The sequence below is a fragment of the Suncus etruscus genome, chromosome 1, assembly GCF_024139225.1.
Source record: "Suncus etruscus isolate mSunEtr1 chromosome 1, mSunEtr1.pri.cur, whole genome shotgun sequence".
NCBI lineage: Eukaryota > Metazoa > Chordata > Mammalia > Eulipotyphla > Soricidae > Suncus > Suncus etruscus.
The window spans coordinates 182,323,795-182,349,523 of record NC_064848.1 but is presented as its reverse complement, the minus strand read 5'-3'; the positions used below and the strand labels follow the sequence as shown (position 1 = coordinate 182,349,523).

Here is a 25,729-nt window from a genome sequence, read left to right as displayed (position 1 = left end):
TAACTTTTTATATCAAAATGTCAGCGCTTTGTAATTATTTTGGTTTTTGGACAACACCCAGCAATGCTCTTAGAGATTACTACTGGCTCTGCGTTTAGGAATTTTTCCTGGCAATGCAAAGGGGACCATACGGGTAACTGGGCTGATTTCAAGGCAAATGCCCTACCTGCTGAACTATTGCTTTGGCCTCAGTAATGTTACTTTTTAAACGATATTAAAGAGGAATGGAGAGACTATAGTATCTTTTGGGGGTGGGGGGTTTCCACATATGGTGGTGCTCAGGGATCATTCCTGTTGGGTTTTGAGGGCCATATGAAGTGCTTTGAATTGAACCTCAGTTGGTCACATGAAAGGCTAACATCCTGCCTGCTGTACTATGTATATCTCTGGTCCCAGAATAAGAAGATAATACTATGAAAAAATATAGCGGCCAGAGTGATAACATAGTGGTAGGGCGTGTTTGCCTTGCACACAGCAGATCCAGGACGGACCTGGTTTGATCTCTGGCAACCCATATAGTCTCCATAGCCAGAAACGATTTCTGAGCACAGAGCCAGGAGTAACTCCTGAGCGTCACTGGGATTGGCCCAGAAACAAAAAAATACATGTAAAAAGTGTGGGGTTTTTTTTGTAGCTTAGCGGTCAGAGAGATCATTCAAAGGTAAAGCTCAAGTGAGGCTTGGATTTGATCTGGTACTTCGTTTGTGTGGTTACCTGAGCAGAGTCGGGTAGCTCTGCGCATCATTGGGCATGGCCCCCAGAAACTTTTGGTTTATGTGTCAGGTATATCACTTAAGTTGTAAAAAATTATATTGGTAATTTAATCCCAAAGAGACTTCAGTAAAGAGTAAAAGATCTGAGGCCGGAGCGATAACACAGCGGTAGGGCATTTGCCTTGCATGCAGCTGACCTAGGACAGACTTGGGTTCGATCCCTGGTGTCCTATATGGTCCCTCGTGCCATGAGCAATTTCTGAGCGCATAGCCAGGAGTAACCCCTTAGTGTCACTGGGTACGGCTCAAAAATGAAAAATAAATAAAAGATTTAAATGCAGAAGCGATATTTTTTTTTTGATGGCAGTAATCTTGCTGTGGGAGTGTGAGGAGGTGGCCACTGGAATAACCACCTCTGGAAAGCTATTTTTTGTCCACCTCTACCAAAAAGGCCAATGTTTGTTTATAACAGCCAGACTGGTTTTCTTTCTTTTCTTTCTTTTTTCTTTTTTCTTTTTTTTTTTTTTGGTTTTTGGGTCACACCCGGCGGTGCTCAGGGGGTTACTCCTGGCTGTCTGCTCAGAAATAGCTCCTGGCAGGCATGGGGGAGCATATGGGACACCGGGATTCGAAACAACCACCTTTGGTCCTGGATTGGCTGCTTGCAAGGCAAACGCTGCTGTGCTATCTCTCCGGGCCCCAGACTGGTTTTCTATCAGAATTTTGCTCTTTAGTTAAAAGAATTGTTATTTCTAAAACCTTTTTTCTTTTTTGGGCTATACCTAGCAATGCTCAGGGGTACTCCCGGCTTTGTGCTCAGGAATGACTCCTGGTGATGCATGGGGCACCCTATTGGGGGCTGAATTGGCCATGTACTAGGTAATAGGTAAGCACACTACTGTCTGTGCTATCTTCCCAATTCCCTAAAGCTTATTCAACTTTTCAACCAAATCTTCAGATTCTAATAAGTGTCATGTGGCCACTGCTTACCTAGACACAATATGCTCTAGAACAATCTGGCCTGATGAAACTGTGCGACCATTTATACCTCAGGATCAAAGATTTCAGCTACCTGAAACATAGGCTTTGATTATCACCTCAATGGGATCTCACCACAGAAGAAAAGTCAGGTTCATAAAACTGTACCTGCTGTTCTAGCAGAATCTTTATTAGTGGCAAGACATAAGTTTGTGATGGCACAACATGTGAATGAAATTTAGGGGGATGATATACCTGTTGAACAAGAAATTACCAGTGCAGAAATCTTTTTTTTTTTTTTTTTTTGGTTTTTGGGTCACACCCGGCAGTGCTCAGGGGTTATTTCTGGCTCCAGGCTCAGAAATTGCTCCTGGCAGGCACAGGGGACCATATGGGGTGCCGGGATTTGAACCGATGACCTTCTGCATGAAAGGCAAACGCCTTACCTCCATGCTATCTCTCCGGCCCGCAGAAATCTATTTTGAGTGCCAAAAAAATACGTGCAATTAAGACATGTCCAAACGTTGTTGTGAACAGATTATGAAACATTTTTTCAAGTGGCCATCAACAAACTTATGATTCTGACTTGAAAATTAAGATTGATATTACTGAAGTGAGGAGCAGGACTGGAGAAAGAGCTTCTCTTGGGAGAAGTTTATCAGCAGTGCTAAGGAAATTCACTATGCTTTTTGAACTGTAGGCTATTATGTTGGTTTTATTGATCTGTCATGTGTGATTTTTCTTTTTTCTTTTGTTTTTGTTTTTGTTTTTGGGTCACACCCAGAGGCAGTCAAGATACTCCTAGCTCAGCGCTCAGAAATCACTCCTGGCAGACTCAGGTGACCATATGGGATGCCGGGATTTGAACCACTGTCTGTCCTGGATAGGCAGCGTGCAAGGGAAATGCCCTACTGCTGTGCTATCTCTCTGGTGCCCCCCCTCCTTTATTTCCTTCGTTTTTTGGGTCACATCTGGTGGCGCTCAGGGTTTACTCCTGGCTTTACGCACAGAAGTCACTCCTGGTAGGCTCAATGGACAATATGGGATGCTGAGATTTGAACCACCATCCATCCTGGGTCGGCTGCTTGTAAGGCAAACACCCTACTGCTGTGCTATCTCTCCGACGCCAGGCCCCCTCCCCTCCTTTTAAAGTCACCAAGTCTTTTTCTTTTGGTTTTTGGGTCACACCTGGCAGCGCTCAGGGGTTACTCCTGGCTCTGTGCTCAGAAATCGCTCCCGGCAGGCTCGGGACCACATAGGATGCCGGGATTCAAACCACTGACCTTCTGCAAAACACCTTACCTCCATGCTATCTCTCCTGCACTGTCTTTTTTTTAAAGCTATTTATTTATTTGTTTGTTTGTTTTTGGGTCATACCCAGCAGTGCTCAGGGGTTACTCCTGGCTCTAAGCTCAGAAATGGCTCCTGGCAGGCTTGATGGACTATATGGGATTCCAGGATTCGAACCACCGTCCTTCTATATGCAAGGCAAACACCCTACCTTCATGCTATCTCTCCGGCCCTAAGCAGTTTATTAATTGATTGGTTTTTGGGTCACACTCGACTATTTCTGGGGTTATCCCTGTATCTGCTCAGAAATCACTCCTGGCAAGATCGGAGGACCGTATGTATGGTCTGTCTTGGGTTGGCCGCATGCAAGGCAAATGCCCTACTGTTGTGCTATCTCTTTGGCCCCATGTATGATCATTTTGTACCTATACAAACAACACTTTGAAACATCTGGCTTCTGATATTTAGGATTCTTTGTTGTTGATCTTGGTCTGGGATGCCCTTGTATTTTGTTTGTAGGAAGTATCTTTACTAATGTGATACCAGATAGCCACTAAAGTAATTAAGGGGTAGTAATGTCAAGTTATTTGCTGTATTGTAAATACATTTGGGTTGATCTATGAACGCTGTCAAAGTTTTTTTCTGGGGGGGGTTGCCCACACCTGCAGTGCTCATGGTTTTCTGATTCTGCACTCAGAAATCACTCTCGGCACACTCACTAAGGGAAACATTTGGGATGCCAGGGATTGAACCCATGTCAGCCGTGTGTAATGTAAATACCCTATTCACTGTGCTATTGCTCTGTACCCTAGAGACGGTCCTTTTTTCTCAGTTTGATTTATGGCCCCACACAATAGTTTCAGAATTTATCCCTCCCTCTGTGCTCAGGGATCACTTTGGGCATGCTTAGGGGTCCATATGCAAGGCAAGTTTTCTATCTGTAGTACTATTTCTGGGCCCCTTAAAAGGAGTCTTAACTGGGGCTGGAGAGATAGCCTGGAGGTAAGGCGTTTGCCTTGCATGCACTAGGAAGGTGGTTCGAATCCCGGTATCCCATATGGTCCCCCATATGGTCCCCCGTGCCTGCCAGAGGTGATTTCTGAGCAGAGAGCCAGGAGTAACCCCTGAGCGCTGCTGGGTGTGACACAAAAACAAAAACAACAATGACAACAAAAAAGGAGTCTTAACTGTTTTTCTTAATTCCCTTAGATTGAAGAATTAGGATCTGAAGGAAAGGTAGAGGAAGCCCAGGGAATGATGAAATTAGTTGAGCAGTTAAAAGAAGAACGAGAATTACTCAGATCGACAACCTCGGTAAGTAACAATTGAGTTTTTATTCATCCAGGCTATTCAGGCTAAATTATTTAAAATCCCTTCCTAGAGGGGTGGAAACAGTTTTTGGATGTTCTAGTTCTAAATTAAGAGTTGATATGTTTCTCTTTTTCTTATCCTTTTTATTAAAATTTTCCCTGACTATTTCTGATGTTCAGGAGTTATTCCTGGCTCGACACTTTGGAATTACTTCTGGTGCTGCTCATGAAGCATATGGTCAAAGGATCGAACCTGGGTTGGGTTTGTTGTGTGCAAAGTAAATGCTTTGTCTGTTGTACTATCACTTTAGTCCCCTCTTTTTTATATGCAGTCTGGAAATCAAAGCCAGGGTTGCAAGTTTTCTGCATTTTACACTCCATGAAGTACTTCTAAGGGAGGGGTGAGAGTCACTCACTGATGCTCTAGTTACTGCTCTGCAGCGTGCATATCATAGGCACTAGCCCTTTGAGCTATTCAGACTTTGCAAGTTCTTTTTCTTTCTCTACAAACTTAATCTTTTTTTGGGTGGGGGCCACACCCAGTGACACTCGGGTTACTCCTGGCTCGGGACAATATGGGACATGGGACACTGGGAATTGAATCTAGGTCTGTCCTAGGTCAGCGTGTGCAAGGCAAACATCCTCCCATTGTACTGTCACTCTGGCCCTACAAAGTTATTTTTAAAGGATCACATAATAAATATTTTAGGTTTGTAGGCCATAAGGTTCTGACAAGTGCAAAATTCATATAAAACAGCCTTAGATGATATACATACTTATTTGACAGATATTTACAGTAGTGTCTAATTATTGGTTGTTGGTTCCCTAATATGGGATGAAATATTCAGGTTATATTCAGTAATTTTAGTTCCACAAATGATTCGTACACTTTTTTAATGTGGTAGTTACAGTTTTAGAGTGTTGAACCTTAGTAAATAACTGTCTGAAAGATAGGTTGTTTTGGGGGTATGTGGGGGAATATGCCTGACAATGCTTAGGGGATCTTGCAGGACTGTAGATGGGACTTGATCTCTGGCATGCAAAATGTGTTCTAAACCTAGTGAACTCTTTGTGACCTCAAGTTATTTTTCACAGTGGTATGGTCATGGTTGCATAGGGTCCTATAGGGCTAGAGCTCTTATTGAATGAAACAGAAAGTTGGTTGCTGTCCTTTTGCTTATTTCTTGGTGGGGGGAATACATCTAGTGATGCTTGGGTTACTCCTGGTTCTCCACTGATGAATCACCTCTAAAGATCGTAAAGGGTTGGAATGCATGAACTCTAGGTTTATCCTGGAACAAGGAATAACCCTAAACGCTGCCAATTAACAAATTTTTTAAAATTTTAAGTTATAAGGGATATTAATTTGTTCCTTTCCCCAAGATACTCTTATAGTAACTGATTTGTCATTTCAGACTATTGAAAGTTTTGCTGCCCAAGAAAAGCAAATGGAGGTGTGTGAAGTGTGTGGAGCCTTTTTGATAGTAGGAGATGCCCAGTCCCGTGTAGATGACCATTTAATGGGAAAACAACACATGGGCTATGCTAAAATTAAAGCTACTGTAGAAGAATTAAAAGTAAGTATTTTTCTAATTGTGTGTTTGCTTTTCTTTGTTTTTGGGTCACACCCGGCGGCACTCAGGGGTTACTCCTGGCTTTGTGCTCAGAAATTGCTCCTGGCAGGCATGGGGGACCATATGGGACGCCGGGATTCGAATCACTGTTCATCCTAGAACGGCTACATACAAGGCAAACGCCCTTCTGCTGTGCTGTCTCTCCAGCCCCTGTGTTTGCTTAAGTCAGACTTTTATTTTAAATTAAAACATAATTATTTTATTTTTAAATATGGAACCATTCACGAATTTGTTTGTCATTTTTGTGCAGGGGCTGTGCTAATATTCTCTGTATCGTTCTAATTTTAGTCTATGTGCTGCAGAAGTGAGCACATAATTATTTTATTATTAGGGTGACTTGCTTAAACAGTAGTGTTGATGACACCTATGCTTTTGCGCACAAAATTTCTGTTCCCCTATCAGTGTGCCTTAGGTCACTTCTAGTCTTCACCCAGTCTCTGCTTGGTACTTCACTTCTGTTGTCCCAGATCAAGGGTTTGTTTTTATTGTACTCAGTCCAGTTTCTGCCTTGTTCTCTTTTATACACGAGAGAGCACCAGGCACTGGCCTCCTCTCTGATTTGTAATTGCACATGAAACACTAGTTTCTTTCAAGTTGTAAGAAAGGCAAGACTTTACATCATATAATGGCTGAGTAATATTCTACCATGTATACACATCACAATTTCTTTTTTTTTTTTTTTTTTTTGTGGTTTTTGGGTCACACCCGGCGGTGCTCAGAGGTTTTTCCTGGCTCCATGCTCAGAAATTGCTCCTGGCAGGCATGGGGGACCATATGGGACACCGGGATTCGAACCGATGACCTTCTGCATGAATGGCAAACGCCTTACCTCCATGCTATCTCTCCGGCCCCACATCACAATTTCTATATCCATTTCTCTTTTTCTCTATTGTACGGCATTTGAACGACTTGAATTAATTGTTGTTCTTGGGCTAGATAGATCCCAAGGATTGGATTCACTGGAACAGCTTATCTTTTTTTTTTTTTTTTTTTTGGCTTTTGGTTTTTGGGTCACATGCTCACGGGTTACTCCTGGCTCTATGCTCAGAAGTCACTCCTGGCAGGCTCAGGACCATATAGGATGCTGGGATTCGAACCACCGACCTTCTGCATGCAAGGCAAACACTTTACCTCCATGCTATCACTCCGGCCCCAAGAACAGCTTATCTTTGATTTTTTTTTTTTTTTTTTTTTTGGATTTCTGGGTCACACCCGGCAGCGCTCAGGGGCCACTCTTGGCTCCACGCTCAGAAATTGCTCCTGGCAGACTCGGGGTACCATATGTGATGCCGGGATTTGAACCAATGACCTTCTGCATGAAAGGCAAACGCCTTACCTCTATGCTATCTCTCCAGCCCCTTATCTTTAATTTTTGAGAAATCTCTTTCAAGAAAATATTTTTTGGGGGGACGGACCAAGGGGTAGTCCATTTGCCTTGCATGTAGCCTACATGCAAGTAGGGTTCGTCCTTGGCATTCCATCTGGTTCCCCAAGCCCATTAGGAATGAATGCAGAGCCATAAACCCTGAACACTGCTCTGGTATGACTCAAAACCAAAAAATAATTGGGGGGTAAGGTCACACCAGGGATTAAACTTGGATTAGTTGCATGCAGGCAAACAACATTTTCTCTTTAGGATTTTTTATGTATATCATATTATCTGTAAAGAGTGATTTTTTAAAATTAATTTATTTTTTGTTTTTTTGGGGTCACACTCGGCAGTGTTCAGGGGTTACTTCTGGCTCTATGCTCAAAAATTGCTTCTGGTGGGCCCGGAGAGATAGCACATCGGCGTTTGCCTTGCAAGCAGTCAATCCAGGACCAAAGGTGGTTGGTTCAAATCCCGGTGTCCCATATGGTCCCCGTCTTCTCCCCCCCCCCCCCCCCCCCCGGTGCCTGCCAGGAGCTATTTCTGAGCAGACAGCCAGGAGTAACCCCTGAGCATCTCCGGGTGTGGCCCAAAAACCAAAAAAAAAAAAAAAAGAAATTGCTCCTGGCAGACTTTGGGGGACCATATGGGATGTCAGGATTTGAACCACTGTCCTGCATGCAAGGCAAACTCCTTACCTCCATGATACTCTCCAGCCCCTATTTTATTAAATATTTTTGTCCAATTTAAGTTTCTTTAATTTTCTTATTGCTGTAACTAGGACTTACTCAACATATATTTTAGCTATAGTTGAAATGAAACTATATATAACCTAATTGTACACATGGAGATAATGCATGCCTCTTTGATACATTACTGATAAAGTATTAGGTTGTTTTGTGTTTGTGTGTGATGGGGCACACTCAGCAGTATTTAGGGTTTACTCGTGGCTCAGCACTCAGGAATTACTCCTAGTGCTTGAGGGATCATGTGGGATGCTCTGGATATAACCCAGGTTGGTTGTACTATCTTTCTGGCCCCTAGTGAGGTTTTTGAAGCAGTGATAATCTCTCTCTCTCTCTTTTTTTTTTTTTTGGAGGGGCCACATCTGGCGTCTTTCAAGGGTTACTCCTGGCTCTGCACTCAGAAATCACTCCTCGCATGTTCAGGGGACCATATGGGATGTTGGGAATCGAGCCTAGGTCTGTTCTGGGTCTACCATGTGCTATTTCTCTGCCCCCCCCGAAGGAGTGATAATCTCAAGATTTTTTTTTGGGGGGGGGGTCACACCCGGCAGTGCTCAGGGGTTACTCCTGGCTGTCTGCTCAGAAATAGCTCCTGGCAGGCACGGGGGACCATATGGGACACTGGGATTTGAACCAACCATCTTAGGTCCTGGATCGGCTGCTTGCAAGGCAAACGCCGCTGTGCTATCTCTCCGGGCCCTCAAGATTTTTTTTTAATCAGATTATCAAGGCACTTAGTTGCCTTCACATTATGAATCTGGGGAAAAAATATTGTTGGGCTGGACATATATAGCACAGTGACTAAGGTACTTGACCTTGTATATATCTACCCAGGGACCATTCACCCAACACTATGCTTTGTAGTCCCCTGAGCATTGCTGTTTGGCAAACCTGCCACACCACTGAACATATTCTTGAGGATTTCATCAGATCATGATATATTTTGTGTGGATACTTAGTGTTGGAATTTCTGTTTCCTTGTGGACTATTTATTCTGAATTGGTTTACAGCTTCATATTAACTAACACCATTGCCCCATCTCTTGGTTAGAGTTTATAAAAATCCAATTTGATTTTTATAGGAGAAATTAAGAAAAAGAACTGAAGAACCAGATCGTGATGAACGCTTAAAAAAGGAGAAGCAAGAACGAGAAGAAAGAGAAAAAGAGCGTGAGAGAGAAAGGGAAGAAAGAGAAAGGAAAAGACGAAGAGAGGAGGAGGAAAGGGAAAAAGAAAGGGCTCGAGACAGAGAAAGAAGAAAGCGAAGCCGTTCACGAAGTCGACATTCAAGTCGAACTTCTGACAGGAGATGTAGCAGGTCTCGAGATCACAAAAGATCACGAAGTAGAGAGAGAAGGCGGAGCAGGTATTCTGAGTGCATGAAATAGGGTGCCTGCTGAATGCGCAGACACATTAATGACTGCACATATTCCTTGGCCCTGGTGCTGCTAAGTTGTGAGGGCTGAAGTAGTACTTGAATCTCTTTGAATGTCTTGCTATTTCCTACCATTCAGCAAATTTATTATGAAGTTATTGTGGTAGCTGATCTTCTAAGGGCTCCTCTTTCATTGACTCTAAAGTTACAAGTAATTCTTGATGAGGTCATTCAGTTTGCTTTGAACAACTTCAAGTATAATGAAAGAACCACACTAAATTATTTATTGGGGGAGGTCATTTTTGTGGGGGCGCCACAATTAGCTGTCGGGGCTTAGTCTTGGCTTTACTCGGGACCATGCAACTAGTGGGGATCAAACCTGGTTTGGTTGTATGCACAGCAGCAAGTACCTGAGCTACTGTATTGTATTTCTGACCCACAGTTCTTAAATGTATTCAATAGTATATACTGTATTTTTCGTACCATAAAACTCCTTGGGGGGGATGTCTGTGCGTCTTATGGAGCAAATGCTGCCTGCAGCTGAGTTCTTGGGGCTTCCAGAAAACTAGAAGATTACTCGTAACTTAAACTCTCCATTTGTTAATGACAGTCATAATGATTCTAATGCCATGTTGACTGCTGTTCACTTACCATGGTTGAAATATTGTTATAGTTTATTAAATACTTTAGTACATTATTTGCTTTAGAATGTATGTTTTTCTTTTTCTCGTCTAAAAACTATGTGTCTTATAGAGCAAAAAATATGGTAATTCCTTAATTTTTACTCTTTAACTTCAATTGAAGAATTTTCTTTTCTTTTAAATTGTTAAGAAGTAGAGATCGACGACGAAGCAGAAGTCACGATAGATCTGAAAGAAAGCATAGATCTCGTAGCCGGGACCGAAGACGATCAAAAAGCCGAGATCGAAAGTCATATAAGCATAGGAGCAAAAGTCGGGAAAGAGAACAAGATAGAAAATCCAAGGAGAAAGGTTAGTTTCTGTGAGAATTTAAATCTTTAAGGTATTTTCACTCTTGGTCTCCCAGTCACTCTTCTTTGGCAAAGGCAGGATTTCATTTCAAACCATGCTTCTTTCTTGTAGTAGTGAGTGCTTATTCAATAGTAGCCTGACATTATCTTCCCGTATGTTCTGATTTAGGAGGATGATAGTTGGCCTGTTGGTTGGTTGATTTTTATACACTATGTTAAAATTGCACCTTTCACTTGTAATCTAAAAGCTTATTTTTGTTTTTGAGCCACACCGTGTGCTCAGGGATCACTTCTGGCAGTTCTCAGCAAATCATATTATGTATATGTGTACCTAGATTTGAACCTGGAATTAGCAGGATGCAGCGCAAGCAAACACCCTTAATTCCTGTACTCTTCCCAGCCTTGAAAGTTTATCATTTAGATTCTTTTTTTTTTGTTTGTTTGTTTGTTTTTTGTTTTGGTTTTTGGGCCACACCCGGTGACGCTCAGGGGTTACTCCTGGCTATGCGCTCAGAAGTCGCTCCTGGCTTGGGGGACCATATGGGACGCCGGGGGATCGAACCGCGGTCGTCCTAGGCTAGCGCAGGTAAGGCAGGCACCTTACCTTTAGCGCCACCGCCCGGCCCCTTATCATTTAGATTCTTTAGGATATTTTGTTACCTGTCAGGGTTATTAAAGTCTGTGGAATTTATTATCTTGGTTATTAGCTGCATTAAAGAAAAGTTTGCTATAGAGACTGGAGAGATGATACATTGGGAAAGGTGATTGCACTGCAAGCGACTGACACAGATTCAGTCTTTGGTGTTTTCTGGAGCACTACCAGGTGTGGCTTGCACCACCACCACCACCCAACTTGCCACAATATTCCAGATGTAGTGAGGAATATTCATTCATTACTTTGTTGTTGGGCCACACCCAGCAGTGCTCAGGAATTATTCCTGGCTCTGTGCTTAGGAAATCATTCTTGGCAGGCTTGGGTGACTATGGTGCTAGGGATCAGTAGGCTGCAAGCAAGGCAAGCCCCTTACCTACTATAATATTGCTCTGACACTCTTCTAAGTTTTTTTTTTTTTTTTTTTTTTGGGTCACACCTGGCAGTGCTCAGGGGTTATTCCTGGCTCCAGGCTCAGAAATTGCTCCTGGCAGGCACAGGGGACCATATGGGGCGCCGGGATTCGAACCGATGACCTCCTGCATGAAAGGCAAACGCCTTACCTCCATGCTATCTCTCCGGCCCCACACTCTTCTAAGTTTTGGTACTTTCTAGTAGCTGGTTCACTAGGCACTATTAGTAAAATTAATAAATCTCAAAATGCTTAACATGTTTTCACAAAGATAGTCTTACCTTTAACTTAAGTGCATTGAAATCTTATTCAGGATATCCTTTACATATTTCTTCAGTGTCTATGACCATCTTTTATTTTGTATTTATTGCAACTGTTCTGCATAGTTGTAAGGAAGCACAAGAGTTTCTGTTTCTTTTCTTAGCTGTGCTTGTTCCATCTTGTTTAACCTTGTCATGTTTGATCACCAACATATGTGCTTCTGTTTGAGTTTATGAAATACTGGACTTTATGTGATGCCCATCATTTTGGAGGGGGCTAGAATTAGCTAAAGTGAGTGAGCTATTTTGTTTTGCTTGACTTAGGGTTTTATTAGACTGAGTGCTCGCAGCACCCATAATGGATGTATATTTTTGTCTTCTATTTTTTTGTCTCCCCCTTCTATTTTTGGAGGGCTAGGAAGGAATCATACCTGGTTCTGCTTAGGGACCATCCCTAGCTCTCTGCTCAGGAGTGACCTTGGAAGGGGCATACATAAGGTTACACTTTTACACTTTCTTTTGTTTGTTTGTTTGTTTGTTTTGAGACACACCTGGCAGCACTTATGGATTACTCCTGGATCTGCGCTCAGAAATGGCCCCTGGCAGGCACATGGGACTATATGGGATGCCAGGATTCAAACCACCGTCCTTCTGCATGCAAGGCAAATACTTCCATGCTATCTCTCCCGGCTCCTCACACTTTCAATTAACTTCTGTTTTTGTTTTTGTTTTGTTTTGTTTTTTTGTTTTTTGTTTTTGGGCCACATCCGGCAGTGCTCAGGGGTTACTCCTGGCTGTCTGCTCAGAAATAGCTCCTGGCAGGCACGGGGGACCATATGGGACACCGGGTTTCGAACCAACCACCTTTGGTCCTGGATTGGCTGCTTGCAAGGCAAACGCCACTGTGCTATCTCTCTGGGCCCCGGTTTTTTTTTTTTTTGTTGTTGTTGTTGTTTTTTTTAAGCTTATTGTCACAAGGTTTAGTCTGCACTTCTTTTGGTTTTTGGGCCACTCCCGAGGGTGTTTAGGGGCTATTTCCAGCTCTCCACTCAGAAATCACTCTGGCAGGCTCTGGGGACCATATGGGATTCTGGGGGTCGAACCCAGCTCAACTGCATGCAAGACAAACACCCTGCTCTGTGCTATTGCTCTGGCCTATTTTTTTTGCCATTTAAGTTCAGAAATTGCTTTTGTGATTCGAAAGGCAATTGCTACATATGGTTAACTGATTTTACAATAGTTTACATTAATTCAGAGTTGCACCAACTTTTTTTTTGTTAAGGCTCTTCGTATGATGTTTTTTGGAGTAAAGGATCAGCTCTCGAGCTAGATACAAGTGTCAGATCTAATAAATCACTTGGTTTGAAAGCTAAAGCCCTTCTGTTTTGTCATTGGTGTCTCTAAATTGATTTTCTTGGACAAAAACTTGCTAACCTTTATAACTGGGATCAGAGTTGAACCAATAAAAGTCACTTGCTTGGTCATTAGCAAATGTGTTTATGTAATTGCTTTTTTGTTCTTTCTTTATGATTTTTGGGACACACCTCTCAGTGTTCAGGCTATACTCCTGCCTCTGAGTCAGGATCACTTCTGATGGACTCGGGACTATATAGGAAGCCAGGGATAAAACCCGGGTTAGCCACATGTAAGACAAGCTTCAACCCACTGTGTTGTCTCTCAAGCTCCATGTATTTATGTAATTTTTGGATAGTGTTAAAAAATCACCAGGTGCTTATAACATTATGAAATTCAATAGAATTTATTTAAATGATTCCCATTGTATACTGATGTATGAACAACAATCAGGGATTTATCTCATTAGATACAGAGGAAGGAAAGAAGATTCAGAGAAAATGTATCAAATTCATCTTGAAAGATTGGCTATACTATACTTCATATATCTTAAACTTTGGGGGGTCTTTTGGAAGCATTGGTTGCTTTTTGTAGATGCCCAATTGGTCATTTAAGCACTCCTCAGTGCACTGTAACTGAAAGCCTGAAGGCTTGGACATTGAGGCTGGGTAAAATAGTAGTAGGAGCCTCTGGTAATGGTAGTGAACAAATGCATCACTGCTCCAGGTGCTGTGATGGAAGCAGTTTCTCTAACTCCACAAATGTAAAAAGTGTTTCTCACACAAGCCTTTTTTCTTCCACCAAGAGAACGTGCCTATTTTTTTTAATCCATAGTCCTATAATCCACCACATTTCGTGGATGTCCTTAGGACTATTAAGATCTACCATATTTACATAGGGCAGAAGATAAGATTATTGGACTGACTACTAGTCCTCTACGGGGCAACAAGACGACTCTTCCTCATTGAAGTCACCTGTGCACCGGAGAAGCCCATAAGGCACAAAGGGAGGACTTTCCCACAAGGTCAGTTAGAGCACACTGTTGGCACAGCTCCCCGGAGTGGACAGACAGACATGAATGAAGCAAGTCCTATACTAAACTACTTGGACATTGCTTTTTAAGTGTTTTGCACGTGTTATGGACATATAAGGTCTTTAATTCCTGCATCTGAGTGATGACACATCGTGTTTTGTTTTCATTTCCATCCATCTCCAAGTTATTTGGTGTTGTGTCTGAGTAATTGTCTGAGGTATGTAGAGGGCTCTCTGCTTATCTTAGAATGTGTTTCTGTCTTATGCACCGCTCTGCTAGAGGTTGGCTGTTCTTAACTTCATTTTAAGGGGAAAATAATTTTTCATTTGGAAAGCTTTTAGTTAACATTCTGTACAAATCTGTTAGGCATTACTCAGAAACAAAGAAAAAAAACAAGAATGATGCTTGCTCCATGTACAACATCTTGCCTCAAGTTTGAGGTTTTATCATGGCAAATACTACAGCACAGAAAAATGCTAAATCTAATTTTTTCATTTATGGCTGAATTGAATTTCAAGTTATCCTTTGGAGAAGAAAGACCTTTAATATAGCATTATTTTTAGTAAATTTTCAAAGTTGTTTTTATTGGGTTTTAAGATTTGTTTTCTTTGATTAGTACTAGTTTTGTCCCTTGAATATTTAAATATAATCTTGCATTAAGTTACATTGTTGTATAGAAATGCCTGTTACATAATCAACTTTTTGTACTTTTGTATTTACAGTGTCAAATACTGTAGACTTAGTTGTGATATTAAATGTATTTTGGAGGGGTTTGAATTTGGTACACACCTGTTAAGTGCTCAGGGGTTATCTCCTGGTTCTGTGCTTAGGAAGTACTCCAAAAAAGTGCTCAGGGGACCAAATGGGATGGTGGGCATCGAATCTGGATTGGCTGCATGCAAAGTAAACAAAGACCTTATCTGCTATACTGTCGCTCTGACCCACTGTCAACTTTTTTAATGTACAGTCTTTCATATCTTCTTCCTTGCTTTTTGATGTACTTTTTCTCCATGTGAATGAAATTTACTTTAGAATCCAGTGCATTGATTGGGCATTGTGTGCTTTTCAAGTATTTGGGAATATTTGCCCACTATTCCTTAATAGCTTTCCTTAATTTCCTGGTACAAATCTTATCCTTTGATACATTCACCAAACTGTGGCAGTATGTGAGAAATGTTTTTTATTTTTCATATCTCGGTTGTTTGACTTTTCAAAGTATCAAATATGCATTATATTTTACTTTAAAATCCACGAATAATGTCTTCTTTTATGGCAGAAAAGAGGGGATCTGATGATAAAAAAAGTAGTGTGAAGTCCAGTAGTCGAGAAAAGCAGAGTGAAGACCCAAACACTGAATCAAAGGAAAGTGATACTAAGAATGAGGTCAATGGGACCAGTGAAGACATTAAATCTGAAGGTGACACTCAGTCCAATTAAAACTGATCTGATAAGACCTCAGATCAGACAGAGGTAAGTGTATTGTTTCTCACTTTGATTAGGGCTTTTTGTTACTGTTTGACAGTGCAGCGTAAGTATGCACAGATGAAGATGGAACTAAGCCGTGTAAGAAGACATGCAAAAACATCTTCTGAAGGAAAAGACAGTGTAGTCCTGCAAAACATTTTGAGGTACATTGTTTTGTCTCAGCTATTTTGTAGCGGACTCGTGCCCCCATTAGTGTGCCTCTTTGGAAGTTACTGCCCACATTTGTAATATAGTCGTCATTGAAAAGTTAATTATCCTTTTTTTAGGGATTTTGCTGTCATTTCTTTTTTTTTTTTTTTTTTTTTAATAAAAAGGTTTGAACTGTTTTTTTTTCTTTTTGGTATTAAGTCCATCTTGTGTTGGTACATTGGCAGAGACATATGCTTAAAAAACTTAATATTTCTGAGGCACATGTTGGACTACTTTGTTTTAATTAAACTGCTAGTATTTCTTTGTCAAGGATGTTTCTAGTTTTTGCTTTATTGCCTTGCATTCTAATGCAGTTTGTTCTGTAACTCGAGAGCCAGTAGCATTGGATTGATGGAAGTGTAGGGTTTATGAATTATTGCAGCTGACTACCATACCTCACACAGCGTTGGTGTTGTGAGCGGCCCATGAAAAGCCAAATTAAAAATCAAGGATTCAGTCAAACTAAGCAGGTATTCATGCCAGGTACTCCTTTCTCTACCCACATCCATGTTTGAATGCTATTGCCTGTGATCTTGACGCTTAATTGTTGTGTATCTTTTTTGTTCTTTACAAGAAGTGCAGAGGGATTTTTTTGTGTATTGTGTGAAAACTTAAAAATCAAATGTTAACAGAATGGAATTTTTCTTCAACTGTATGTAGGGATGCAGTGGTGCCCAGAATTAGATATCTTTAAAGAATTTAAAATACAATAAACACTTCATATTATTCGCCTTGTACATTCAATGCAATTCTCAAGTCTTTAAGAGGTATGTGTTTAATATTTCATACTGCGTAGGAGAATTTGCAGCCAACCTTAGTAGATAGAAATAATCACTGGCTGGTACATTTTAAGCAGCAGTGAATAGCAAGAATAGACACCTTCAAGCTCTGTAAAATTATGAACATATGAATTGTATAGAATGAATTTGGGTTTTTAAAGAACTTAAAAGTCAGGTTTTATCAGAGTTCTTGAAACCTGTAAACTGTTCATTCTTTGGGCTAGTGGCATGGGATAAAATATTCCTAATGAAAGGAAGTACCAATAAGATTTGTTAATGGCATTCCTTTTCTAGGACTGCAGTGTAATGTTCTTTCTGTGTGAGTCTTTCACACATAGTTGGGCATACACAGGCACATGGCTATAGGACCACACAGATGGCTTAGTATATAATGTAAGAATACAAACACTTCATATACATGTTAATTAGCAGTTAGTGACTGGGCCAACACATAGCCATAAAATACTACCTTTTACATGCTGTCTAATTATCATTTTTCCCCAAATTTTGCATTGTAGGATTACTGTTGGAAGATTTTTTGAAGAATACTGAAAACGGCCTAAAGGGAAGATCAACATTAAAATGAGGTGAAAGAAAGATATAGTGGCATAGAAAAGTATAAAGCTCAGTTAGTTGTTTGTTTGTTTTTTTAATTGTTATTTTAAAAATTAATTCAGGACTGAAGTGACCTACCAGATTTCAGAACATGTGTTAATAGCATATATGCCACTGAAAACTTAGGTCCTGTATAATATTTTTTTCCTTTAAGACTTTTTAAGAAATATTACCTAAACATGTGGCTTGCTCAGTGTTGAATTGCAAGTTTTCATTCTTGGACTTTGAAAACGGGATTAAACATTAGTATTCGTGTGAATCATAAGTGGGGTTTCGTTTTTACAACTCTGCTATACCTAGCCTTTGGATTTAGAAGTGAAAATAAAGTATCTCTGACTTTCTGTTACAAACTTGTCTCTGTCATTGAAAGTTTTAGTATTAATCTTTTTCTAATAAAGTTATTGACTCTGAACTAGTCCCTTGTTTTAAATATAAGGTACACTGTTATCTAGGCGTATTGGTGTACAATTTTATCTGACTTGCTCTGTTTAAGACTAACTTTTTAGAACTTCCACAATTTAAATGTTTTAATAATGGTGCTTCAATTTTGGGTGGTCATAAGTTTGATTTTGCTTTTAATAGCAAAGATGTACAGTGAGTTAGAATATATTTATACATCCCTGAGAAATTTCTTTAGTGGTAGAAATTCAAAATAACTTGATAAACACTATACTCTAGTGATGAAATAATAATAATAATGTAGAAGTGCATTAAAAAACTTTTTGACTACTAGTTTTTGGTCTTTGTTTTAAATCCTGTAACAAGATTTTTTATTTGGTCTGATTAGATTACAAATGTATTTATTTCTATGTATGAATATAGTAAACCTATGTATGTGGGTTTTTGTAGCTTATATTATGAAGATATTTAAAAACTGGTACCAGGCAGGCAGTTATTTTTGTCATATACACCAAAACTGGCAGCATGTTTTTATCTATAGCCAGCTTTATCTGTTGCATATCATTTTTAGCTACATATAACAGTTATTTGTGATTCATAATTTTCAGGTGTTTTCATCTATTTAGAATGAGATTATATGAGAATGAGAATAAGTAGATTAGACAATTTACCAGGGTGATATGGCTCATATTGCTGGAGAGCTGCCACCTGGGCTCTGGACCTCTGCTTCATGGTACAGCGCTTCACTGGCATGCACTGTCTTCTTGTGTGGGCATCACGGACTGGGGCCAGCAGGATGCACCAGGAACACCTCTTGTGGAATTTCAGAATCATAAAGCTGCCACTGCATGATCTGGGACAGTTAGTCATGCTATGCTTAATGATGGTGGGTCTGACAGGTACATTTTTTGGCAATTTCATCATTTAGTGTAATTACAGAAATCAGGGTGTTGTAGCCTAACTACATGAGTTGAAATATATGGTATAGCCAGTTAGGAGGGGCCACCAACAGGTGAGATCTGTTGCCTAAAAATATCATTAAGTCACAGTGTGGTTTCCTTAGGTGATTCTAGAGAAGCAGCAGTAGATAGCTAGGATATCTGAATTTGTTAGAAGTGATTCACATGAGGGATGAAGTGTAAAGCAGGGACTAGGGAAGTAGCTTTGAGCATTTGCCATGTATAAGTGAGGCATGGGCTTTTTTGATTCACAGTATGCTCTGTCCTCTGAGCACCACCATTGCTGCCTAAAAACCTGAATGGGCAGGGCAGTGGCAGATTGATACTAAACCAGACACCTTCTAACACCTTCTATGCATTGCTTTGTGTAGTTTGACCAAACTGGTCTAAGAGGTGTGAAAGACATTTTCAAATGATCCCCTCCCCTGCCCCCAACCAGAGAATATATAGGACCATGGATGCGAGCAAAAATGCTGACCTTTCATGGTATGCTAATCCTGGCTTGATACCAGGCGCTACATTGTTCCCCAAGCACCACTAAGGGTCAGAACTTCTGAACAACGGGGTGTAACCCAAAACCCTCCCAAGACGAATGTTAGGTTTATCACATTCTATTACTAAGCATTAAGGCAAACATTTACTAAAGTACTAAGGCACTAAATTATTAAGGTATTAGAAAAATGAAGTATAGTAAAAGTTTTCAGTTTTATTTCTCTGGGTTCATAGCTCTGTTGATCACTATTGAATCTATATAGGTTTGAGGAGGAGACTTGGACCTTTTTTTTTTTTTTTTTTTTTTAGACTTGGACCTTTAAGGTCTCTATTCCTAAGGTCTTGTCTTGCATTAGTGAAAATCTAGAAGGTGGGTAGCCTCCCATCCCAACACTCCAAATTAATGCTGATGTGAAAATGATTATTAGTAAACAGATTCACAACATTCCAATAATAAATACCATGTACTAAATGACTCCAAGAAATGCATGCAGATAAAAACTATATGTTTCCTCTGAAAAGGGGATAGTCCTGTGGTTCAGGTGTTTCCTTTGTATACAGCTGACCCTGTTTCAATGCTTAGTACTGCATATGCTCTGGTGTGGGCCCCCCCAAAAAAGAAAAGCCTTTAAGGTATGTCAGTTGATTATTAAGATTACTTGATTGATTGGGATCAGTGCAATTATTTTTTGAAAATAAGTCATACACAAGAGAAATTATTTTACTCTATTGAAATAATAACCAGCAATAAGATTTAATGTATATCTCATAACCATTGATAGTTAATTTTTAAGCATGTCTCAGACATAGACTTTGTAAATAATTATATATCTAAAAGGATTCACATAATAATTAAAAAAAATGTTGGACGAACTCCTGACTAAGCAGTTACCAACTATAGCTCTGGTTTGATGACTTTCCATTGTGCCTCTCCAGGGGATTTGTCATCTACGTCTGCCGATTAGGCATCCTTTTCTCTGCTGTGTAGAGACTTTTGTTAGAACATGATTTTTCTTCATAAAGATGGTAATACGTTTATTTTCAGTTTGAAGTAAAGCAACTCTTACCCGGTTTCTTACACAGTTATTTCCATTTAATACCCCCAATTTCCAAGGTCTGAGGATTTATGCTGGTTGATTTCAGTGGTTAAAATTTCTTGAGATGTTAAGAACAAATAATTTAGGGGCCAGAGTGATAGACAGCTGGTAGGCTTTTGCTTTGCCCAGGGCCAGTCCCTGGCACCTTCCCTGAGCCTACCAGAAGTAATCTCTGAACAGTGGGATGCGGCCCAAATACCCATCTCCTGTGCCAGGGAGGGGAGAGGCACATGAATCTAGAGTAGAATTTTTTTGAATTGTATGCTTTTAAATATATGTGCCAGCTCAGCTGGTTGAGTATTGTCTGGAGTGGCTCCTGATCTCCCGGAGGAGCACCCCTTTCCTTCCCCCATAACGGTTATTTTAGATCAGAGATGTAAATCAGCTATAGAAAAATCTTGCCTATCAAGTGTGAGACCCTGGATTTGTTGATCCCACTATGGGGATAAAGTGGGAGGAAGTGTTAACAAATGGCTTTGAACATTAAACAGAAAAATAAGGCTTTGTTTTGTTTATTTTTTGTGGGGTGGAACTTCATTCCAAGTCTTCTGGGTTTGAGTTCTGATTTTTGGTTATGAAAACCCCAGGTGGCATGGCCATTTTGGGAATATATTGTGTTACAGTTACATTTTGTATAATGGTTCCAAAAGCATTCTTGTAAATGGTGGGTGATCTCTGTCTCCCACTCCAGTCCCCCTACTCTTCCAAGTGCTGTGGGTATGGATGCGCGTGTGTGCATGCGTGGTGATGCTTTAAGCAAATGTGCACTGAGTGTTATGAATTTTGCTGTTTGTGTTCCGTATATTTAGAAACATGTTTCTGAAACATTAGAAACAGCACTTTTTATATGTAATTTTTGAAAGTATGTTGACAAGTAAAACAGAAGTAAATGTATGTTTTATTGTTGTACCTGAAGTTTTTTTTTTTTTTTTTGTTTCCTGCTTTGAAGTGGATCTGTCTCTTCCCCTTAACCATTCCAGGTAGATAGTTGTTGGTAGATTTACAATGTTCCAAAATAACAACCTCAGAAAATAGTTTGTCCTGTAACTGGATTGGGTGTGCCATATCTGACCACAAGGCTTTTGCACCATAAAGAAGCCTGCATGTGTGTTAGGAGATGGATGTAAGAATGTCACAGTTAAAATTCATAACAGGAAAAGGGGAAAGTAGCAAATTGGGAAGCCCCCAATGTCTGTCATCAGTTCATCGGTGGGATAAACCTTGTGGTTTTTTCCTACAATGGAATTCCATAGAAGTCAACCAGAACTACAGCTGCACCTGTGAACAGGAACAAACCTCAGCAATATGACCAAAAAAAAGAGCACGTCACAGAAGAATGTTTGCTGTGACTCCATTTCCATGGAAGTTGAAATCCAGCTATTATATCATAGGGTAAATGGAAGAAATGTGAAGATTAATAAAACCCCACAGTATTATCTGTTGCATTGGAAGATGAAGGGAGATGAAACCATGGAGGACCTGGGGGGCGGGGAGCCTTAGAGGAACTGGTTACGCGCTTGTTAAAGCTGAGTTTGGGGTGGGTGGGTACTTTTTAAACTGTATGTTTATGTGCTCTTTGTATGTGTGAAATTTCTTAATAAAATAAAGAATGGGAAAGCTGTGTAGGTATGAAAATTGTTTTGTGACACTTAAAATGCCCTGTCTGGGCCAAAGAGATAGCACAGAGATAGGGCATCTGCCTTGCATGCAGCCGATCCAGGGCACATTAGTTCAAATCCTAGCATCCATATGGTCCCCCTTGCCTGCTAGGAGCAATTTCTGAGTGCCGCTGGGTGTGACACTCCCTCCCCCTATAAAAGGCCTATTTATTGAATGCCACATTTAGGGTAGCTCTTTAAAATTTGGAAACCAAACCTGAATGCATTCTTTATTTCCTTTTTAATTTGTTGTTTTGTTTTTGGGTCACTGGCAGTAATCGGAGTTACTCCTGACTGTACTCTCAGGCATTACTCCTGGGGGAACCATATGGATGATGGGGATCATCTGGTTGTCTCTGCAAGCCTTTCCCCACTGTACTCTGGCCTAAAGTATCTTTGTATAGTGCCTTACTTTTATTTCCATTTAATCTTGATTTGGGTGCCAGCCATGGAGTTGGTGCTTTTGTTCCTTCTAAGCAAATTTCCAAGGAAGCTTCTCAGATTTTTATGCCCTTTGAAGAAGGGAAAGGTACTGAGAGGAACGAGCCAGCTGGACTCTGGGTTCCCACCTGCCACATTTTCCCCGTGTTCACTTCTCAGTGTGACTATTTACGGATGTTCTACACTCAGGGGTGCCTAAACTAATGTGTATAGCCCTTGCTTTATATGAGGAGGTGACTGAAACTTGAGATGCATTTGCAGATCCCATGTAACTCGGGGCTCCTCTGTGTGAGCTCAGGTAGAATTTATTCAGCATACCCAAGAGGCACCTAATCATTGAGCAACTTCCACATGATAAAGGAGTTAGGTGTTAGGACTACATTCTGGCACCTGATTCCAAGGTTTTTCTGTTTGTACATGAGCAGTAATAAAACCCTTCAAATTTAGAGTGGCCTTAAAGATGGTTAATGTTAAAGTTTTCGTGTTTTTCTTTTTTCTTTCTTTTTTTTTTTAGGGTCACACCCACAGCGCTCAGGGGTTCCTCCTGGCTCTACACTCAGAAATCACTCCTGGCAGACTCAGGACCATATGGGATGCCAGGATTCGAACCACTGTCCTGCATGCAAGGCAAATGCCTTACCTCCATGCCATCCTCCAGCCCAAGTTTTCGTGTTTTTCATTGCAGGATGGTTTTGCCTGGGAATGGATATTGGCTAATGTTTGCTTATCAGCCTTGAACTGTTCCCCTTCGTGATCTTAATGCCATTAACCACTAAGCACCAGTGTATTGCCAGTGTTTAGTGTATGTTTGCTTCCCATCAGCTTATTTTCATCTTAAGTTATGTATAGAGCTGGAGAGAGACTTGCATGCAGCTTACATAGTTCCCTGAGGATCACTTCTCAGCACAATTAGGAATCACCCCTGAGCACAGCTGGGTGTTTAAAACCCCCCCCCCCCCAAATCGCCAGAAGAACAAAAACACCTACACAATTCATTTTCCAATGATTCAGGCAGCTAACCAAACCAAGTCTCTGAGCCTTTCTAAATTTTCCTCATTTCAAATAAAATGAAAAAGCCTCCAGGTGTTGACGCTTGGGGATTGAACCAGTTCCTGTCACAATCTTCTGGTATTAGGACACAGACCACTGGGGTAGAATTGGCCTGATTTAAGGTCCAAGCTCTTAAAAAGGTGAATTAGATGCTCAGCTTACATTATGCTGTGGGCCTTCAGTGAAACCTCAGAAGCCCAGGGCTATTGTGCAGATTGTAATGCTGGCCATCTCCTGATGGAATTTCAGTCTGTGACCCATCAAGGTTAGGCTGTAACTACAAAGTAAGCATGTTGATACCATTTACAGTTTTCAAGTAAGAGACTCCCTGCTTACGTCAATTCCATAGCCAACGCATGCTTGTACATGCAATTTGGTTTCAACATTTGGTCGGTTTTGCAGCACTGCTGCTGCTGGGGTGTATATTCTGTCAACTCAGTTTCCTTTTTGTTTTTGGCCATCCCTGGCTGTGGTCAGGGAGGGTTTGATAATACGGTGTTGAGGAACCCTGTGGTTCCAAGACCTAAAACTAAGCTTCATGTATGCAAAGCATGCACAATAGCCCCTAGAGTCATGCACCCCCACCTTGGTTTCCAAAGCTTGCACCCTGGCCCTTTAAGTTACTTCCCAGCCCCTGATTTTTATTTTTTTCCTTTTTTCGGGGTGGTCACTAAGTGGAATTCAGTGGTTACTCCTGGCTCTGCACTCAGGAATTAAGAGTATGAATTGAGTGTGCAAATCTACAGTGCACCAGATGTATATTGATCATCTGCAGTCAGCATTTCCAATGTCCTGGATTTTGTTTTCACTTAGAAGCATTTTTTGGATTGTTTTGGGTCTGACAAGCTGTGCTCAGGCCTTACTCCTGGCTCTGAGTGCCCTTGATATTCTTGGCTGACTTCCTTCCTAGTGGGACTTGAGTCCGGAGCTAATAGGGAGCTGGACCCATCCCATGTCATCCACATCCATATGCTGTACTATTGCTAAGGCTCCTGGAAAAGTTGGATTTTTCCAAGTAACCAACAAGGTGCAAACCTGAAGGTTCCCGAAGCCTTTACAATGTGGAAGCAGTTGCCTAATACTCTTTAATATCTCATATTTGTTGTCACCATCCATAGTGGCTTCTAGATTGGAACCAGCTGAAAATCCAACCTGAGTTTCTAGGCCCTGTCACCCCTGGAAAGAGCTACCCAGGGTCTAGGAGAAGTCTTCATGTTTTTGGATTGGAAGGGATATTTGGGTCATACCAGGAGTTTGGAGTCGCTTCCAGTGGTGCCTGGTTGACCACGTGTGGGGGTCTAATCCAGGACCTTCCACACAAGGCAAGTGCTCCACTACTGAATTCATGAGTGAGGGGTCCATGAGCCATGGTCAAATTCCCCAAGAGCATCAGTTTCTTCATCTATGCATGGACCATCTATATGCTTGTAAGGATGATTCAGGAATAGATAGCAAGACTGTTGCATGAAGGATTCTGTATGGGGTGTTCAGAAAGCAATTCAGATGAAGACTTGGGGCGACCACTAGGGGGCAGGCGAGGACAGGGCCACTTGCTTTCCTCACATATAGGTGGTCCTATGCTTATCGTGTTAGTTTTCTTTTTTCTTTCTTTTTTTTTTTTTTTGAGGGGTACACTCAGTGGTGCTTAGGGCCCATTCCTGGCTGTGTGCATCAGGATCACTCCTGGTGAGCTTGGGGAATTCAGCTGCATGCAAAGGCAATATTTAGGATCCTGCTCTAGTGTGTTTTCTTCCTGAGTAAGGAGCACTGTCATTGTTTTTGGTTTTTTGTTTCTTTGACCTTGGAATCAGCAAGAAGATTCCTTTGAGAGGAATGCAAACTTTGTTTCTATTTGAAGGCCACACCTGATGGAGTTCAGAGGTCACTCTGGTAGTTTCTCTGATCCCCTCATGCTCACATGTGCTCAGCCCTTTGAGCTATCTCCTCAGCCAGACAGAGGTTGATTTCACTCTGTGCAGCTGGCTTTGTCCTGAGCTGTGGTGTATGGCAGAAGCTGGAGGCCTCACAATCTCAGATTGGAACTTCCGTGAAGAGGGAAAGGGCTAGTCCAAGAGGCTGGCTTGTCAGGGTGTTAAGACTCCCCTACTGAGGGCCTTCTCCCTGCTACTGCCTTGGTTTCTCCTGGCTCAGGAGACATAGGTGGAGAGAATCTAGGATCATCACATCACCACTGAGTCCCATTACCTGCCCAGCCCACTTGCTGCTTAGAACTGGGGGACCTTCCTGTCCTGAGCAGTTTTATGATATATAATATGCTAGGGGAGGGGAGGGTTTTGGTCACAGTCTGGCAGTGTTCAGGGCTCTTAGCCTGGATTGAACTCAGGTTGGTCTTGTACAAGGCAAGCACCTTACCCCTTCCACTATCTCTCTGAGCCTCGGTATTTGATTTTTAGATAATTTGTAGTGTATTGCTTCTGGTTTTAAAGAAA

General features: G+C 41.1%; 1 protein-coding gene and 1 non-coding gene across 5 annotated transcripts in view; one reads left to right on the top strand and one right to left on the bottom strand.

Moving 5' to 3' along the window:
* LUC7L3 (LUC7 like 3 pre-mRNA splicing factor) overlaps positions 1-17,533 on the top strand; it is a 42,596-nt gene extending 25,063 nt beyond the window's left edge. For 2 of the 4 annotated variants that reach the window (XM_049771012.1, XM_049771014.1), the window contains exons 6-10: positions 4,191-4,295; positions 5,707-5,868; positions 9,122-9,405; positions 10,246-10,406; positions 15,392-17,533. In XM_049771012.1, coding sequence (XP_049626969.1) covers positions 4,191-4,295; positions 5,707-5,868; positions 9,122-9,405; positions 10,246-10,406; positions 15,392-15,552 — 873 coding nt within the window. In that variant the 3' untranslated portion in view covers positions 15,553-17,533. Of the gene's footprint in view, positions 1-4,190; positions 4,296-5,706; positions 5,869-9,121; positions 9,406-10,245; positions 10,407-13,980; positions 14,107-15,391 lie in introns of all 4 variants that reach the window. The other 2 variants (XR_007493898.1, XM_049771013.1) reach the window with 2 other exon arrangements.
* Positions 6,131-6,237, bottom strand: LOC126028215 (U6 spliceosomal RNA). The gene has a single exon (XR_007502405.1). It is a non-coding gene; the product is annotated as a U6 spliceosomal RNA (small nuclear RNA).
* Positions 17,534-25,729: the final 8,196 nt, after the last annotated feature.